This window comes from Apteryx rowi, unplaced genomic scaffold, assembly GCF_003343035.1.
Source record: "Apteryx rowi isolate R43461 unplaced genomic scaffold, aptRow1 scaffold_53, whole genome shotgun sequence".
Taxonomy (NCBI): Eukaryota; Metazoa; Chordata; class Aves; order Apterygiformes; family Apterygidae; genus Apteryx; species Apteryx rowi.
The window spans coordinates 3,216,033-3,235,822 of record NW_020450794.1 but is presented as its reverse complement, the minus strand read 5'-3'; the positions used below and the strand labels follow the sequence as shown (position 1 = coordinate 3,235,822).

General features: G+C 39.4%; 1 protein-coding gene across 17 annotated transcripts in view; it reads left to right on the top strand.

The window, feature by feature from the left end:
* The window catches only part of SOS1 (SOS Ras/Rac guanine nucleotide exchange factor 1), a 91,907-nt gene that overhangs the window by 4,436 nt on the left and 67,681 nt on the right, over positions 1–19,790 (top strand). For all 17 annotated transcript variants that reach the window (XM_026080759.1, XM_026080760.1, XM_026080767.1 and 14 more), the window contains exons 3-8: positions 1,017–1,148; positions 1,710–1,874; positions 5,472–5,681; positions 6,176–6,319; positions 9,785–9,895; positions 10,002–10,100. In XM_026080759.1, the coding sequence (XP_025936544.1) occupies positions 1,017–1,148; positions 1,710–1,874; positions 5,472–5,681; positions 6,176–6,319; positions 9,785–9,895; positions 10,002–10,100 (861 nt within the window). The remainder of the gene's footprint in view (positions 1–1,016; positions 1,149–1,709; positions 1,875–5,471; positions 5,682–6,175; positions 6,320–9,784; positions 9,896–10,001; positions 10,101–19,790) is intronic.

Here is a 19,790-nt window from a genome sequence, read left to right as displayed (position 1 = left end):
TCAGTATTGGATAGTGAATGAGACTTGTCTGTAGGACCTCTCCTTTCCTTGAAGTGCAGATGGGGGGAGGGGGGGGAACGCTGTACTTTGGAAAGTTGGGTGCCACCTTTACAGAGCTCAGTTTTTGTAAAAGAGGTTTTGTTTGCATACCTTGCCTTGTAGGAGTTCTTCCTAAGTGGGCATTAATTTCATCTTCCTCATTTCATTGTTGCTCAAATTGGGGTTGTATTTTCGTAAGTGAGCACTCGCAACCGAAACAGACAGTGGGAGCTGTGGTCTGAAGAAGAAAAAAGTGAAGTTATCCAAGAAATTGGATTACTGGCATCTTTAGTTGGACTCCAGGGCTACCAAAACCAGTTTTTGAACCTGCAGAGACCTGCGTGCAAGTCCCAGCAGGGAAGCCATTCAGAGCATAGGAGAGTGGTGTGTGTTCAGGCTCCCTGTCTGCTGGAAGGAATAAACTGTGAGGGAAATCATTTGGTCCAACTACAGTCTGGGCATATTTGGTCCAACTGTAGTCTGTAAAACTAGTTTTTGAAAAATATGGATGTTGTTGGACATTGTTTGTGAACATGTTCATTGCTGTCTTCAGAGTGGTTTCTGTGTGAGTAATACACAATATGGACCACATGCTGATCAGTGAAGGTAAAGCAGAAAATGCATAGCATCTCATTCAGTGACCAGTATCCACTCTATACATGGAATGAAGTGTTATGATAACATGCAGTCATGTACTTAAATGCTGAATTATCAGGCATGTTCACAAAGGGAACAAATTGCACCTGCAAGGGGAGCTTAATTCTGGCATTTCTCATATTTTGAACACTAGGTTTTTCTGTGTTAATGATATTCTGATACTCAAACTATTGAATTCACAGATATGTAAGCTTTTATAGTTGAAATATTAACATCAAACATTCTTTTGTTAAGTAATGGAAAGCACCTTCTTAATGTAGTAATATAGCTGAACTCATTCAGATTATGCACTTACCCTTTAGTACTGTCTTCTCTTTAAGGATCGTGTTCAAAAAAGTTTTCCCCACCCTATTGATAAATGGGCAATAGCTGATGCCCAGTCTGCTATTGAGAAGAGGAAACGAAGAAATCCGTTATCTCTCCCAGTAGAAAAAATTCATCCTTTATTAAAGGTAAGTAGTCATATAACTTTGCCTTCACAGTGTAACTAAAAGTAATCACCTTTGTTTCATGTAATGTGTGTATGCTGTCTGAAATGCAAATAAAAAGGAATAAGAAAGCTATCTGTATTTTCATGTTACATAATTTCATTTTCAGTGTTTCCAGTTTAGTGAATTGTATGTATTTTTTCATTTAAACATTTAGGACTTTATTTCCAGAAACTTCTTGATTGTTTTCTTGGGGTTACACAAATGAAAAAAGAACAGTCACATTTGTAGCAAATGAGTGCTTAGCTTTGTTTATCCARCAGAGAATTAACTCATTTTAAAGAGAGGCTTTTGGGGAGAATTCTTGTCTGTTGTCACCTCCACATTTAATAGCAGACTAGCATCTGTGGTGATACTGTTTCCCCTCTAGGCCTACAGACTACTGTACTTGCATTACTGGAATACACTGTAGATATGTGGTGAATGTTTATTGAGTAGGGTCTTAAACTTCTGATTTTTAATTGTATCCTATGGTATATATTTGATCAACTGACTAACAGTGGAGCACTTGTTTTTCCCTTTCAGGAAGTTCTAGGCTACAAAATTGACCACCAAGTATCTGTTTACATAGTGGCAGTATTAGAATACATTTCTGCAGACATCTTAAAATTGGTTGGGAACTATGTGCGGAATATAAGGCATTATGAGATTACAAAACAAGATATTAAAGTGGCAATGTGTGCTGATAAGGTAAGCATAACTCATTTCTCACGTTAACAGAAAGAAAGGCTTAATTAAGTCTTGAGAGGATAGTGTTTATTCCTTATTGTATACATGGAATGTTGCACACTTAAAAGAATAACTTATTGCACTAAAATATGGTTTCAGTAATATAGCAAAGCTATCAAAAAGCTAATTGAGTTTACAGAGTTGTTCTTTATGCTGGTTAGTAGTTCAGTGTGTYGTCTTTTTGAAGTCTTTACTTCCCTAATCCCAGCAGCATGTGAATGCTTTAAAAATTGCTGGGAAGCAACATTAACTTCAAAATTTAACATTCCTAAGTTGTGATAGTGGAGACTTATTTCATAGCTTGAAAAAAGAAAGCTAAGCTTAAGCATAGGCCTCTTCCCAAAATAAATAAAGCTGTCTTGCTTGTTTAAAAAAAAAAAAAAAAAAAGGCATGTCAGCCTAATCCTCCTTAGGGGTCCATATTTTCATTTGCAAGTAGTCTTTCCTGTAGCTTCAAAGAGGAGTCACTAGTTTTAGACAGGAGTTGCCTTTCCCCAGTGATCCAGCAGGGCTAGGGCAAGCTCCCTTGGCTGTCTTTCAGGTGTCTGTGCACTCTAGCTTCTATGGCCACCTCATCAGCATCTCAAATTTTACTTCAAGCTTTGTTTTTTGAAATGATGGAACACACACACACGCACACACACACACACACACACACACACACACACACACCCCTTAAGGGAGGAGAATTCAGAGTCTCTAATCTTGCTGAAGTCTAGGGATTTTGAGACTTACCACCTCTTTTCAGTGCTTGATCTTGGTCTGTCTTAATCAGTGTCTTTAGCTGGACTTGTCTCTGTGTTTCAGTGAGTGTCTTGTTCATCCTTGCTTCCCCTGCTCAGTCTCGCTTTCTTCATCTTAATAGAGGGTGAAGAAAGGTATCTTCTGAGATCTTGAAGTGTAAAGTATTTCTCAGTCAGGGCAGTTGTCGTGGTCACTCTTGTACCTTCCTGAGTTGTTGGAGGAAAGCCTTTGAATGTTTGTCATGATAACAGGGACAATGCTGATGCAGCACGGTTCTTTCCATCCTAGGTGAAGCTAGGGAAAAGCAGTTAGCAGAAGAACCATGATGAGGTTGATTTAGGAACTTCCATTACAAGAGGCACTCTTATATTGGAGGAACTCTTAATACATACACAGAAGAGAATTTCGAAAGGCTCTGAAGGAAAGAGCAAGTTTATATTAGGTTCCTACCCCCAAAATACTTTGTTTTTTATTTCCTGAAACAAAACCACCAAAGCAGTTTACATGGCCTCATATGCCTGTTTTTTCTCAAGCGCTTTTGCACTTTTTTACCATCCTTTCCTCTGAAAAATTTTGCCTTGTCTGAAGAAAAAAAAGAAAAAAAAACTTTATTGCAATGCAAACTATTTTTCTTCCACTATCTGTCCATTCCTCTGAATGGAGGACAGACTAAAACATATATCTGGGATATGTTTATTTTGATTAGTTTCTGTGGATTTCATAGGAGCTGGATGTGCCTTATGAATACAGCCTGGAATCTTCTAGCTCAAGTATGCCCTAGGACTGCGTCCATGAAATAATTACAAACACTGGCGCCTCCTTGAATACCTGTATTAGTCCATCTTATTGCCCACAGCGGTGAGCCTGTAATATCCCACTTTCCAGAATTAGTTAGGATTCTGCCTATAATCTGAATTCCATGTAAATTCACTGGCTTTAAAAGATGATTCATCTTCTGTTCTTAGAGTATGTCTTCCAGAAGTCAGTCTTGATGCAAAATGTCCATTGTTCTGCTTTCAGAGATGTTTAAGACCAGGGTGTGTAGCAGGGACCTCTGACTCATTAGGAGGAAGAACCTGCTGCGTGCCCATTTCCCTCCCCACTAGACCTGTACATTATTGGGGAGTGTTAGGAAAAGACCTGGGTGAAGAATGAGTGCTCCAGGTACGCGTGTTTCTTCCAATAATCAGGTCTGATGAACCTACCAGACCATCTCTAGTACTTCTAAATTGCCAGATGTTCTGTGCAGAATACTTCATTTGTCTGATGTGGGTACCCAACAYCTTGCTTTATTGATGTCTTCTGGGTAAGTGAATGTAACATAATGTCTTGATTTAAAGAAAGACTTCTGCATATACCAGGCTAAATATCATGTTGTTTATTCAGAAGTTTAATTCTTGAACTCCAGTTTGATATCTATTTTGCAGAACACTTGACTCTTCCACTCTGTTTTCTACCATTTTGAAAGCTCTAGTTCATGTTTAATGCGTCAACCTTTCTTCATGTGGCTCTCAAAGGAGCATTTGATCGTCCTTTGATCGTCCAGTTTGCCACACCTCTGTCATCTTGGTGATTGACAGCAGTCATCTCCATCCCTGGAGCATACAGCTATAGGTTGTCATGGCTTCACCTCCATCTCTTCATAAGGAAGACAGCATGTAAAAGTTCTAATTTATTTTGAGGTTCTTATTTATTGTTTGATATACTTCATGACTTCTGGAGGGGGGTGTAGCTCTGAGCACCAGACTTTTAAATACTGTCCCATCTGTCTCTCCCAGGACAAAGTTATCTTGTGTAATAAACTGCGTATTTTGCTGGCTTGTTCTTAACGTTTTCTACATTGTTGTAGATTAAGTGTGTGGACTCTATTTAGGCTTTCTTTTTTTCTAAAGACACTTGAAGTTAGAATGCACTTTACTAATTTGCAGTCAACATCTCTAGTTTACCTTTAAGCTGTTTTTTTGTCTTTCATAGACAGCAACCTCAAGTATAATTTCCATTAGCCACTTGCTAAGTCATTAGTAATTCCTGGCTCAGATGCCATGTTTGGAAGAAGTATTCAGTAGTCTGCTTAGAAAACCTTTCTTTTGAGAAGTAATTACTAATTGTTTGTGTTTAGTAAGCCTTGCTTGGGCAAATGAGTGAATTAGAACTTTTGGTAGTCAATTTTTAGAAGTCCTTTTGTCTCTGTAGTTCYACAACCCAGCCACTCTCTTTTCCGAAACTGGAGCCCTTCTTTGAGGCTCTGTTTTAACAAGAGGACTTAGGGGCCATTAAGGACAGACCAGGGCATGTACAGTGTGTGGGCAGTCCCAGCAGACATTGCTGACTGAAGCGTTCTGAGGAAAATCATGTATGACTTCCTGTTAAAGCTAAAGGTGAAAAGCCAAATACACATACTTTTTGACATCAGAAAATATAATCTCTCCAGAAATGTAGATTCTGCACAGCAAATACAGAATAACAAAAAATATGGCTAAWTGCTATCTTGGTATACTTTGAAGAACTCTCATTTCTTAGAATGATCAATTGATTTTAGGACCACGTTCTTGGAGAGATGTCTGAATTGGTCTAAATGACTGGGGATTCTTCAGAAATTGTCTCTGCAAATAATAGTTCTGTGACTTGCAAAATCATAGCAGTGAATGTTGCTTTTGTAATGCTCAACCAATTGCAGAATGATATGCATAAATCTCCTCTTGCTGATCAGTCTAATTTTATGGCAGTAATAGATTTCCTTCTCCAGTAACTTACTCGTAGATTTTGAAAAGATGATATTTTCACTCTCTGGCTTTCTCCCTCCCTGTTACCTAGGTGTTGATGGATATGTTCCATCAAGATGTAGAAGATTTAAGTGCACTAACTTTATCTGATGAGGAACCCTCCACCTCAGGGGAGCAAACCTATTATGACCTAGTGAAGTCATTTATGGCAGAAGTTCGACAATATATAAGGGAACTAAACCTCATTATCAGAGTTTTTAGAGAGCCATATGCCTCCAACTCCAAATTATTTTCATCTCACGTAAGTATTATGTAAAAATTGTAACCTGCTATAATGTACTGTAAGTCTAGATGAACTTTTCTAGGACTTAACTATTGTCCAGTTTAACATATCCATAGTAGAGAAAGCACTGTTCTTGAGTTCTGAAATGGAAATCGCAAAGGAACACTTGAGAAATACTAATTTCTTCGTAGAAGAAACCACCCAGCTTGTTCTGTTCGCTTGCAGGCATGTATTTTAAGGCTTGTCAATGTTGTTCTTTGCCATTTTTGAATCATAACTCTTTATGCCAATTTGCAGTGTAATTTTTTTAATTTATTATTTATATATATATAGTAGATGCGTCTGAAATATATTTAGATGTGTCTAAAATAGATTTTAAAAAATCTTATTCTAATTGCAATACTGTTTAACATTTGTATTGTAGCAGAGTAGCTTTGCACATATGTTTTCTCTTAAAATTTTAGTATCTGTTTCTCTGCTGATTTTTTTTCTGTTTCTATTGCTTTTCACAGGATGTAGAAAATATATTTAGTCGTATATCAGATATTCATGAACTTAGTGTGAAATTATTGGGCCATATAGAAGACACTGTTGAAATGACAGATGAAGGTAGTCCTCACCCGTTAGTAGGCAGCTGTTTTGAAGACATGGCTGAGGTAAGAAAATAATTGTGCTTTTTGCTATTTGTGTGCATTTTACTGACCTGCACTTAGATGCTAAAAGTATCTCTGTTCTAGCTGCCTTTGTTTAGGTTGAGATCTTTTCTTCAACGCTTCCCCCCCTCCCCCCAACATCATGAATAGACTGTCCCATTTTTGAGACTACTTTGACCTTACAGTCTTTAGACCTCAGCTTTTGTAGGTCTGTTTCGTGTTTAGTTCTGGGGAGAGCACGCACACACACACACACACACACACACACAGAGTAGTCTAACACTTGTGCCTAGATTTGGACAGGAATGGAAGTATCCTATAAATCAGCTGTAGGTCAGGACTGCTGCAGGGAGACCAAGTTGAGCAAGGGCTTTTTTGCTAGCAGGCTTGCTAACTTGATGAGGAGGATTTTTAAACTAGGCTCGTTAGGGGATGGAGACCAAAGCTCACAGATAATTGAGGAAACGGAAAGAGAAGGGGATGTGCATAAAGGAAAGCATGACAAGAGAGGCTGTCGCACTCTGCCCTTGAGAAAGCTGGATGACTGAGGGCTCATCTGAAGTGTCTGTTTTCCAGGCTGCGTGTGTTTGCGTACCGACAGGAGGATCTGGAACACTGTGCACAGTTGCAGAGCTCTGATGTCACTGGAATTACAGTGATGTGGCAGGAAAGGTTGCGCGATAGAGGGTTGTGTGAATGAATACAAGCATTTAGGAAGGATGGGTAGGGAAGATGAGGTCGGGAGACTTTGCAAAGGGGCAGCTCAAATATACAGAGCTGTCATGAAATGGATAATGGGCCTGTTGAACACTTACAGATCAAGATCAGAGGGGGAGGCTACCAAAGGGGATGTCATGGTGGGGCTTCTGCTGCAGGCTGCCTAATCAAGAAGAGGAAGCAGATGATGCCTTCTTTAAACAAGTAGAAGTAGTCTGATTACAGACCCTGTTTCTCTTGAGAGAATAACCATCTTCAYATCTGCTGGGAGGACAACTTACTGGGGCTCAAGTAATCCAGGAGATTTCTGGAGGGCACTGGGGACAGCTTTTTGCAGCAGATGCTAATGGGCCAGCTAGGGAAGGTGCTCCACTCGATACCTTTCTCATGAATAAGGAAGAAATGATGGGACTGTCATACCTAATGGCATGCTTGGCTGCAGTAACCTCGAGGTAGCAGAGTATAAGGTGCTGAGAGAAGTGCAGGAGACAAGTAGCAGACTAAAGACACTAGGCTTTGGGAGAGCAATTCCTGTGTTCAGGGGATTTGTAGACAGAATCACATGGGAAGCTGCCTTGAGGGTTGAAGGAGCTTAGGAGAGCTGGTTGACCTTCAAGAACAGCTTGTTCAAAGCACAAGGAAAATGTATTTCCAGACCCTAAAAATAAAAATAATAAAAAAAAGTTTAAAAAAAAAAAAAGGGCAGGTGTAACAGAAGGCCAGGCTGAGCTCATATTGGAGTTTCCTGTTCAGCCAAACACAAAAAGGAAATGTGGGCTTCCCAGGAGGAATGTAAAAACATTGTCTAGGTGGGTGGAAATAGTCTTAGGAGGACTACAACTCAGCTAGAGTTAAACTTGGTGAGGAAAGTGAAGGGGAACAAGAAGGCCTTGTATAGGTTAAAAAAAAAAAAAAAAAGCATAAAAAGGAAGACCAAAGAAAATGTGGGTATCTTGCTCAGTAGTTTGGGAGACCTTTTGACAGAGGACATGAAATGGGCTGCAGTACTGTCTCCTTTGCCCAGTCTTTACTGGCAAGATCTGCTTTTAGGCCTCCCAGTTTTTTATCCTAGTAGCAAAGTTTGGGGGAGAGAGGTAAAGTTAGGGACTATTTATGTAACCTGGATATATGCAAGTCTATGGGGCAAACAGGATGCTGAGGCAGCTGGCTAATGTCATTGTAAGGCCACTCTCTAGCATCCTTGAAACTTTGTGGTGATCTGTGGAGGTCCCCAATCACAGAAAGTACAAGCGTTATGCCTGTTTTCAAAAAATCCACTGAGGAGGATCCTGGAACCTACAAGGTGGTCATCCTCACTGCAGTCCCTGGGAAGATTATGGAGCAAATCCTTCTGAAATTCTTGTCCAGGCATATGAAGGCCTAGAAGGTGATTGGGAACTGCCTGCACAGACTTACCAAGGGCAAACTGTACCTGACCAACCTGACTGCCTTTTAAGAGGAGACCACTGGCTCCACGGACGGGGGGAGGAGCAGTGGATATCATTTGTCTGGATTTAATCAAGGCCTTCAGCACAGTCTCCCGTAGTATCCTTATAATCAGCTTGGTGAGATGTGGCCTAGCTAGCTGAACTATAAAGTAGGCAGGGAATTTGCTGGACTGCCAGGCTTGAAGGACTGCGCTCAGCGATACAAAGTCCATCTAGTGGCTAATTGTTATTGGCATTCCTCAGGGTTTGGTATTGGGGCTGGTGCTGTTTAACACCTGTATTAGTGACATGGGAGAAGGCAGAGAATGCACCTCATCCAGTTGGCAGATGGTGACACTGGAGGGCAGGTCTGCTTTTCGGGGGACCTGAAAACAGGCTAGAGAAATGGGCTGACAAGAACCTCATGGAGATGAATAATGGCAAATGTGAAGTTCTGAAACTGGGAGTGACCCTGCACAATGGTCTGTCCAGCTGGATGGGGAGCAGTGCTGCACAACAGGGCCTGGGGTTCTTCAGGAATTGGCAGTGCGCCCTTGCAGCAGGGGAGGCTAACTGCCTACTAGGATGGATTAGGAAGTGTGTAGCCAGCAGGTTGAGGGATTCTTTCTGCATAGCGCTTGAGACCACCTCTGGAGTACCGTGTCCAGTTTTGATCTTTCCAGTACAAGATATGCCTATACATAATGGAGAAAGTCCGTTAGAGGGCCACGGTCAGGATTAAGGAGCTGAAGCACATGATGTTCAAGGAGGGTCTGAGAGAGCTGGATTTATTCAGTCTCAGAAAGAGAAGTCTGAGGAAGAGGTCTTATTGCTTAGGTTACCTAAAGGGAGGTTGTAGAATAGAGTCAGATTCTTCATGGAGGCTCACAGTGGTAGGGCAAGAGAGCACACAAGATGTAACAAGGGGAATCCTGATGAGATACTCTGGAAAAAATTCTACAAAGAGTAGTTGAACATAYTGCAGTCTGCCCAGAGAGGTTGTGGCGACTCCATCCTTGGAGGTACTCAGAACGCAGCTGGACAAGGCCCTGAGCAACCTCAGCCAGCTTTGACGTTGGACCTGACTTTGAAGTTGGCCATGCGTTGAAGAGGGGATTGGACCAGCTGACCTCCAGAGATCTCTGACCTAAATTATTCTATGAATCTGTGCACATAAGTCTTCGCAGTATTCATTCTCCTCTATATTTGTTTCACAATAACTAGGTAGAAAAGTCTTTCCTATGTAGTATATGTATTTTCCTTAAGAAATATGCGGTCTAGATACTAAATCACTTTTGTAAAAATTTGCTATATTTCTTCTTAGGAGCTAGCATTTGATCCATATGAATCATATGCACAAGATATTTTGCGACCTGGTTTTCATGATCATTTTCTAAGTCAATTATCAAAGCCAGGAGCAGCGTTTTATTTACAGGTAATTTTTTTTTTTTTTTAAGCAAACCACATAATTTTTTTAATCACATTGTATTGTTGCCTCAGTACATTTATTGTTATAAGATTGAAATTTATTTTGTTTCTAGTCGATAGGTGAAGGCTTTAAAGAAGCTGTTCAATATGTTCTACCCCGGCTGCTCCTTGCCCCTGTTTACCACTGTCTTCATTATTTTGAACTGCTAAAAGTAAGAACACTCTGTCCCTCTAAATGTTGTTGGTCATGCTATGTGGGGGGTTTATTTTTTTTTTAATCATACTGTGTTTTAGATAATAGAGCTTCGTGTGCTCAGTTAGATGTAAAACTTTTAATTAGAATCTGAATAATAACCAACATTTCATCATAGCAGTTTTATATGCTCTTGTGCTTTCTATAACTAACTGAATGTTGGCTTTTTTTTATGCAAGTTGTACAGCAGCTGATGCTTTTTGTGTTGAATAATCAAGTTACTATAACTATTAATTAAAAAAGGAAATCTGGGAGATCTAGGTACACACATTTTTAGAATGATTGCAAGGCCRGTTGAACAGTGGTAAAAGATTATGGGCAAAATAGCAGTTTCACAGAAAATGTGTTAAGTATTTCTCAAGCTGTTACTTTGTAAATTTACAAGCAAAGTAAGATTTCCCCTTTGGACTTCGTTTTCTTTTGGTAGAACCTTTCATGTTCTCCTTCATGCAGCACACATCCTATGGTGGGTAGGCAGGTGATATCCTTCCTTCAGAGGAAAGGCTTGGTTGATGTGTACAATTCTTGGGCTTTTTGTAATAGGAGCTCATATCAATCGGGTAGCAGTAAAGATTGTGTGACATACACATGCAAAGCAAATAGCTACAGAATGTTTTTGTTGGATTTATCAAACAGCATTGAATAATAATTTTTCAGGAGCAGAGCATTTGAGGAAAACTTTCAAGCAGAATCTTCACTTTGACTTAATGGAAACTCTTAAGGGTTGCAGTGTTTCAAACATAATTACATGGGGGAATTAAGATGAGAAGTTTAAAAAAAATCTCTGCTTATTTGAAGAAGTCTGGCTGTGTTTCCTTCTTGGATGCTTATTTGGCTGTCCTGAGATGAGCCAGTAGCTGGGTCATCTTTGAGTCTGTCTACTCTAAGTCTCTATAGTCTTAACGCCATTTACACTGAGTTGGGTCTGCAAGTACAGTTTTAGGATGTTGCTCTTCTGTGTCACATGCTTTTTTTGAATTTTGAAACTTATGCTCAATCTGTGTGTGTAGCTCTTGGGTTTGTTCTGGCTTTTCAGGTACCTTTTACATACTGCTCCTTTCTTGGCTCTCTGCTGGGGGAGAGGTGTGAGACAGCTTGTCTGCATTTTGTATCATAAAGACCTGCACAGCCATAAGATTCCTCTGCCCACGCTTTTACCATACAGTCTCAAAATGTGGTACCTAGTGGTTTTACATAGCTTCCACCTGAACATGGTACTTGATAGGCAAAGCATAAAGATTAACATTGACTAAATCATAAGGATCCCATGCTGCTTCTTGCCGTTGKGTATCTTAGCAGGGGAAAGGGGGCATATGTGCTTTAAAAGGTAGGCAGCAGCTCACCTGTGCCTTTTGTAGGGCCAACTGGAGTCTAAGCTAAGCCCAGCTCCAGAAGGTTATTCATCTTTTCCCGGCTCCTGCCCCATGCTTCATGTAAAATTCTTGTCTCTTCCCTTTAATTCTCCACCCTCCCCTTTCCCCTGCCCCCATGTAATCTGATATTGTTGTCTTGGGTTTTGTGCTACATCTGATAACTTTCCAGGTTGTCCCCCCRCTGTGTTTTCCACCCGCCATTCTAGGGAGACGCTCTTTTCTGCGGTCTGACAGATGTGATGCCCAGAGTAGGCAGTGGTGGCTAATAGGTGCACGTGAAGGGAGACAGTAGCTGTTGTGGCAGTAATCATTTACCAGCTCGTACACGTGTGCACACGCAGCGTGTGAATACCTCCCGCAAATAGCCTCTGCTGGCAGATCTCATTTTCTTTCTTACATCTGGGATCTTCAGATTCTAGTCTGGTAATATTACAAATGTCCGGATTAAATTGCTGCATTCTTTAGTTTTAGAATCCGACCAATTTCACTGATGCACGACTTTATTAAATTCTTRCATGCTAAGACCCCTGACGTAGTGATTGTAGGCATATATACCCGTAATTGAGTTAAAGTGCTACAAAAATGGATCTCTGGGTATGAGGAAATAAAGTGCTGGCACAGTGTTGTATGTAATGAAAAAACATGTTATTTCTCTTCAAGAAGAGAGATGTTTAAGGATAAAGGGGTTAGCATTTTTCTTTGAGCTATGTTGTGTAATTCTGCATGCTTTGAAGTTATCTGTTTAAAGTACATCTCAGAAAGTTACCTTCTAACTATGCAGACTACAAAAAAAGTAAATTTCTATCYGCTGATGGTTATCATATTTAGAAACTAAAGCCCTCCTGAAGTTTGGCAGGGCACCAGCAGCACACAAATACATATTCTATTTTTAGCTGAAGTTTCTTGCTTTAACTTTGTAGGAAAATTAGCATATGACTAAGGGCTTTGTTTTCCTTTGAGCAGCTGAAAAGTCCTCAAATTTTTAAACAAGAAACTAACCATATAAAATAGCAGTTTTGTATGGGACCATGCTTTTTGTGCAGATTTGCAGATACTGTAAATGGGTTTTTCCAAATGCAAATCGTTAACTGAAAGGTAGAGTGGTGTGCGAACAGTGCAGTAATTTATTGCTTTGAATTCTTGGGAAAAAAAAGTTTACAAAACTTAAATTGGGCATTGTCTCAGATATTGTAATTTGTGTGCATGTGTGGTATGCTTTCTTTTCTTTGGGTGAAGGAAAGATTACTTGAAAATTCCTTTTTTCCAAGTAGAAAGGTCTTCAAAGCGTATGTTAAACTTTCCTTGGATAAAATAATACATTGTGGAAAATGGGATGGAGATATATACATATATGCATATGTACACACACACACACACACACACACACACACACACATAAATAAAGAAAGTTGTGGACTAAGTCCACAGTGGATTCCTAGTAATGCCTAGTAATGTAGATGCCTCTAATTCTGAAATGCAAGATCTTTAAATTTCGTAACAGGGAATTACCTTTCTGTTTTCCAGAAAATCTGTTCTCCACCCAAGTGCAAACTTGGCTCCCATGGCTTATGAGTAGAAACTTCATATCTCTTTGCTTATATTTTTTACATGGAATTCTACGTATAATGAGTTTGAATTCTCAGGGTGTTTACATTTCACAATAACATCTTGTGGGTGGCTTTTTTTTTTTTTTCTCTCTTAACTTTGTTCTAGATGGCAAATGACTTGTCATTCTCTAGAGACTGGCAGTTCAGCTTGAGTGGAAATACTCCTTAATTTAACTTTTTTTTTTTTTTGGTCTGCCTCTTTCATTATGTTAATGTAAGTTGAAAAAAATCTAGTTTGACAAGGTCTTCCAAGATAAGAAACCACCCTTCCCCCAACCTGATGGTATTAAATTTGCTATGTGGTGCTAGAGAAGGCACAGGAGGGGGAAATGTGAGTAGTTTGGAACGAGAGTATATTTCTGCTGATGCTGTATTGCTGTATTGGGCAACACATCCCAAACTATTGTGGACTTTGACTTCGCTTTGATTCTTAGCCCTGCTTCAGCCAGGCTCATGATCCAGAGCATAACACAAATTAATGAAGCAGGTTTGTGATCCCATCTGTAGCTGATGTAACCCAGCCCAGGGTGGAGAATCAGACTCTTAATTAGCTGAACTTTGGCAGTCTGCAGAGTTTTTACAATATCTGCAATTATAAATCATTGTCTTGAAACACTGTCTGTGTAGCTTGTATTTAGTGCACACACTGTAATTAACAGGTTCTCTTKCTTTAGACTATTCTTAAAGTCTCCTTGAATGAATATTAACAACAGAAAATCACAGATTCAGACCAACTCTGAATTATTTTAAGGAAGTATTTACTTAGTGTCAGCAAAAGATTTTGTTTTCTCAAGTCACTTTGTAGTCTGGCTTGCTTTTTTCCAAACACAGTAGCTTGTATGTACAATATTGTTTTGAAATAAAAATAGAAGCAAAATGTTGTTGTTTTACATGTATTTGTATATGTAACTGCAGATGAGCATGAATTTGGTTTATGTCCATCGGAGATTAAAAGTGCAGTTTCATGCACAAATGCAAGCATAGCTGTTGGAGGAAATGTAGCTTGATAAATCTGTTGCTAATGTGGGACAAGGACCGCATAGCATTTTTYGGTGTTTCTGGGGCAGAAGAGCTGGGGTAGTGTCAAAATCAGTCTCAAGTCTAAGAAGAGATTTCCTAGAGTGTGACAGTAGGTGGAAAAATCTAAGCAACTTCTTCATATGGTTAAGCTATGAAGCCTTAAACTGCAGTGTTGTAAAGATACAGACCTTGATTCCGTAGCAGAAGTTGATGTAAAGGAGGCTGTATAGTTCTTATGTGGTTGCTTTTCTCCTCTAAATGCTGGTGCATTTCTGCTTGAAGTCAGCTACGCATTTGGCAGCAGCCAAAGGGAAGATGATAAGGAAAATAAAACCTTGTCACTGTATGCATGGGGGGAGAAGGGGACAGAGGGCACTTTTTTCACAAACTTGGTTATTGTTAATCTAACTGTTTGGGATCCCTGAGGTCATTTCATTTTGACTAAATATTAAACAAGTTATGCAGAATGTATATWTTTTTTCCTTCTAGCTGTGGGACTGACTGGTGGGTTGCCTATGCATCTGTCTGTATCTATAAGATACATATACACACATGCATATCACTTCATTGTCCAGTGACTTATGCCATCTATAATGGAGTTATGATGGGGATGTATGTTCTGTTGTATAATATTTTCTTTTTACAAAGGGTGTTTCAGGGCTTTTCTTTGAGTAGCAGGTGTCTATTTGCAGGGAATTTTCTGATGAGAAGGAATCATCTTGAGGAGGGTTTTTTTTTTTTTCATTATCCTGTAAAATTACTTTTCTGCAAAAGCTGAGTATTAGCTCACAAAATAAATATTGCTTCTTTCACTTGGCTTACAGTCCTCACTGACACTTCGAAGTGTTATTGTCATCTCGCTGTACCAACAAATGCTGTACTTTGATCCCTTGAAGCGGGGAGTAGGATGGCGATGGGCCAGGCTGCTCTCATCTAGCTGATACCCTGTTTGGAGAATCAAATGAAGCACTAACCAAACTCTGACTCTTTTGCCTTCACTTACGTACTTTAGAGTTTCAGTGGCCTGTTTCCTGATCCATTTTCTAGGAATACTCACAGTGCAAAATTTCCCTGGAACTTGAGGAATTAGGAGGGCTGTACCGGGGCGGCCTGCTCTCCGGAGCTGGTGATCTATTCCCAGTTCTGGATGACAGCTGCCTGCTGCTAATTGAAGGTAGATAATTCTTTAGCTCATGTGGCATCAGTTCATGCTGAATGCCCAAGGCCAAATTTTCACGACAATAGATGGGTGTTAGAGTCACTTGGAGAAACTTTGATCTTTTTTTCCTCTAAATAAAAGCTTTGGCACAAATAACTCATAGTTGTGTGTGAAGATGATTTATTATTATAGTTAAGACTTTCAAGCACTGTACACTGTTTTTGTTGTTGAGACATCCACAATGTAGTCCTTGGTACATTTGCATTGATGTATGGTCTTTTAATTGCAGTAGTAGTCTGTTTCCCTGTCCTTTATTCCTGCCTCAGTTCCTGTCACCTTCTGTACACAGGGAGACCCTTGGAGAGAGGCAGTTCTATGGTTAGGACATTCAGCCAGAATGTTTTGGATGTGGATGGGGCTTTGCATCTTGCATTTTAGTCCCATTACCAGCGTGCTTTCTCTGTTTGCTCTCATTGCAGTGGGGGGGTTATAGTTCTTCAGTGCTATGGACTACCTCTTCCATCAACACTTTGATATCTCCAGTGGAGACTGGTGGAAAAATGTAGGAAATAACAAATAGAAGTAAAACAACAAGCTACCTTCATGGTTTCTGTAGACCAAGCTGTCTTCGTTGAGGGCTCCTTGCATCCCTCTGCTCCTTCATAAGCTGTGTCTCTTTTAGTTTCAGCTATTGCCTGCAGCTCCCACTTTGTCCTTTGCACCAGACTTTCTTTGCACACTCTGCTCTCATTTTTTTTCCACATTCTGTCAATCATTTTTCAGGATGTGCCATCTGTAAGTCTGTGCAGAAGGGCAGAGATATGGAGCATTGCCCTGGAATGCAGCATGGTAATAGCTGCCATCAGCAGATTTTTTTTTTTTCCTTATAAATAAAAATGTTCAAAGTTGATGGTTCTGATTAGCAACTGACAGGATTCTGCTTGTCCTTCATTTCCTATGCTGTTTTTTCTTAATCCTCTCTAAAATCAACAGGGCTCTACCATTGCTTCCCACARTGAACCCTGAAATTTCGGAATTCATCAGATGTAGCTTTCAAAAGTTAACACATTTGTATCCAAACATAGTGGTGCCATCCATTTCAGCCTTGCAGACTTGGCTGTTAAAGATAATACTTGAATTGTGTCAAAGCAGTGAAAGTGGATTCTAATCCACTTTGGGAATTACAAAAGAGAAAGGGAAGATGTTTTCAGATTGAATTGTCTTTACTGTGATGGAAAATTTGGGGGAAGAAAGTGGAAGACTTCAATTACAAGTGTGGAAGCACTTAGGTAAATATTTTGTGAAATTTCAAATACAGAGCTAAGTGTTATCAACTTAATTATGCATTTTAAATTTCTAATGTACTCTGCAGGTCTGCTCCTAATGATGAGACAAAGCAAAGTGACAGTAAGAAAGAAGAGAATTTCGGAGCATGTAGGCTCTGGAAGGATCTGTGTGAACTTGTACATTGGTTGCAGAAAGGTAATGAATCTGCTGTGGAAGAGACATCCGCATGTGCAAAAAATACATATTTTTGAAGAATGCGGAGCAAATGATTTTTTTTTTTTTTTCATACTCAGAGAAGAGAAGGCCTCCTGTAAAGAAAGTGGCCATTTCCCCAGGATGGGAATCTGGGCATATAAAATACATATAGACATTCTGCTCGCAGCTACTAGCCTACCAAAAACCTGAATATTTAGGAAATGGCGTTATGAAAACATCAAGTAACTTATTTGAAAACAAAGCTTTATTTTTATATCTGTTCCTTGCTAGAGCAAATGTTAATTGTGTAAGCTCAATAAGCAGAACTGGTCGCATACATGAACCCCTTCTTTGGCTACTTAAAAATTCAGAAACTGAAAACAAAATGTTCTCTTCTCCTGCTGAGCAGACCTCAGTCAAAATATCCAGCAGGCTGCAGTAACAATTGAGCAGACCTAATGTGGAATACAGTTGCCTGACAGGCTGTACCCTTTCATGGGAGTACTAGGGGCAAATTGGCATCTCGAAACCTGTCGTGGAAAACGTCAAACTGTTGAATTGGTGAAACATCAACTGATGAATTTCTGTGGGGTATATATTTCTAAATAGCTCTTCCTGACTTTTTGCTGTGTCCTCTTCTAATTTGGAAGAAGACACTTATTTCAGAGTATTATAATCACTCCTGAAGCAAGTTAATTAAAATTTCATATCCCCCTGCCACCCCCCCCCCGCTGGGAATAAGAGCATTCATATCGAGAAATCAAAGTAGCAATTCTTTAAATTCACACTTTTCTTTAATCCAGATTGCTTCACTTCTTTGGGCTTGTCTTAAGTTTGACATATTCAAACTTTCTACGTATCTTTCAGATATATTTTGAAATCACATAGAAAAACTGTGAAAGAGCTGGGAGGCTTGTACTGAAAGCTGGTGAATAGGAAATGCTGCTTATTTTCCTCTATTTTAACACTTATACAGTAAAATTCCTAATGGACTGCCCATAGTTTATATTATGTGAGTTAAGATTTTATACAAAATAAGATGATGGCTTTCTAGCTCCTGTCTCTCTTAAAATGTTGTATCTCCAAGAGAATGCTGGACTTTATTTTTTGTAACTAATTATCTAACACCTGGGGTTGCTATTTGACGTATTTGTATAAGATTATGTATTTTAATATAATTTACCTTTTATAATTAAATTGTGAAGGCATAGTTGATAAGAAATTTTGATCAGAGGAAAAAACTTTACCATACTTTGGCAGTATATTAAGTTCTGTTCCGCTCTTAAGAAAATAAGACTCTCTGTAATGTAAATCTAAATAAACAGCTACATACAGATGTACATATATTTTTGCCGCCCTGTGCTCAAAATTGAGTTTGCATGAAAACGAAAGGATTTTTAAAATTTGAATGCGTTARAGCTGTGACTGTATCTCCAGGAACACAGCACGTTGAGTTTCCTTCAAGCTTCAAGTGTGAAGTGCCTCTTTGACTGTTAGCATTTTCCAGAAGTATGATGTTCCCTGCAGTTCTCCCCCGTTGATGTTCCAGGTGATTTCTTGATGCTTTCTAAAAAATAGAGAGGTCTCTGAATCAGAGTGCTTTTTCTAGCATACTACTACTGCGGGCTGAGTTTTTGTCATTCGGACAAATCGCAAAAAGGCAGAAGAGCTCTTGGGCTGTCGTTAAGAAAAGTGGCTACTGGGATTGTTTAATGGCAAAGTGCCAGCACATCTATCAGTCTACATTTGTCAGAGGAGAAACTCTGTTCGGTTTTATTCTCCGTGATCATAAAATAGCCTATCGGAGGATTACCTTTCAGTAGGTACTTCATCTTCAAAAATACATTGAAGAAAATGGGGAGGCATTAGAATAGAATTTGGAGTAACTATTTTCAAATTCTCATGAATGCTGCTTATATATTTAGCATTTCCCTACAGAGAAGATAGCTAGGTTGTGCCACAGATCATACTTCCTTTGCCAGCTCTCTGAGGGTTTTGTTACCTGCCTGTGGGATTCAGGATGTCCAAAGAAATTCCCTAGAGTGTATTGAGAAGAGATGCTTGAAAGCAGCGTTGTCTGAGAGTACAGCTGCATGCGGCTTCCACTTCTTGGGTGGGACCTCTTGGGCACTAAACATCTTGGCTTGATGTTTCAAGGGGCAGCAGGTTTTGTTAGCACCCTCAATCTAGAGACCACTTGATAAGCGGATGTGGGACTGCAGTTCAGAAAATTCAGTTGTGATTTCCCTACCTCCCACCTGCTGTCACGTCTTTTGCTTATAGAATCCAATCTGTKATCTCTCCTGTCAGATGAATCCAGGAACCTGCAGTTCATAAATTTCAGTGGTTAGACTTAGGCTAATCTTCCAGGGAGATATCAGTCTAGATCCTGATGCAGGACCTGAAGTGCAAGTTTTTATATCCTCATGACAGTTATTAGCACTGTTATATCTTCATATTCTCATCATATGTATAAATGTCTTTTCCTTCTTTGCCTTTCTAGATAGATGTCTCCCTGCTTACGGGAAGGAATACCATAGTCTAATTGTGCACTGCGCGAAAAGGATTTCTTTTGTATCTGTTTGGAATTTCCTGTTTCTTGGTTTTATAAATATTATCTGATCTTTGTGTTATGCAACAGGTAGAACAAAATATCCCATCTTCTACTTCTTGACATCCCTTCAGTGTTTGCAACCTTTTTTTTATGATAATTTTTTGTTAGAGACTTCTGTAGGTATTCTGTTTTGCAAGTTTGTTCGCCTTGAATTGCCAGGATACTGTACCTACAATAGTGATTATTATATTAAAATTATTATAAACCAATGTTTTCTTGTAAGACTATTAAAAAATAGTCTAATGATTATAGTACTACTGATAATCAGGAAACTGCACCTCTTTCCTGTAATAATAGTATGGTATTCTTTATAGTAGACTGTATTTAAAAGAAACAGAACAACCTTTTTATTTGGCATCTACCTGTTTCATTCATTAGGGGGCACTGCGCAGCT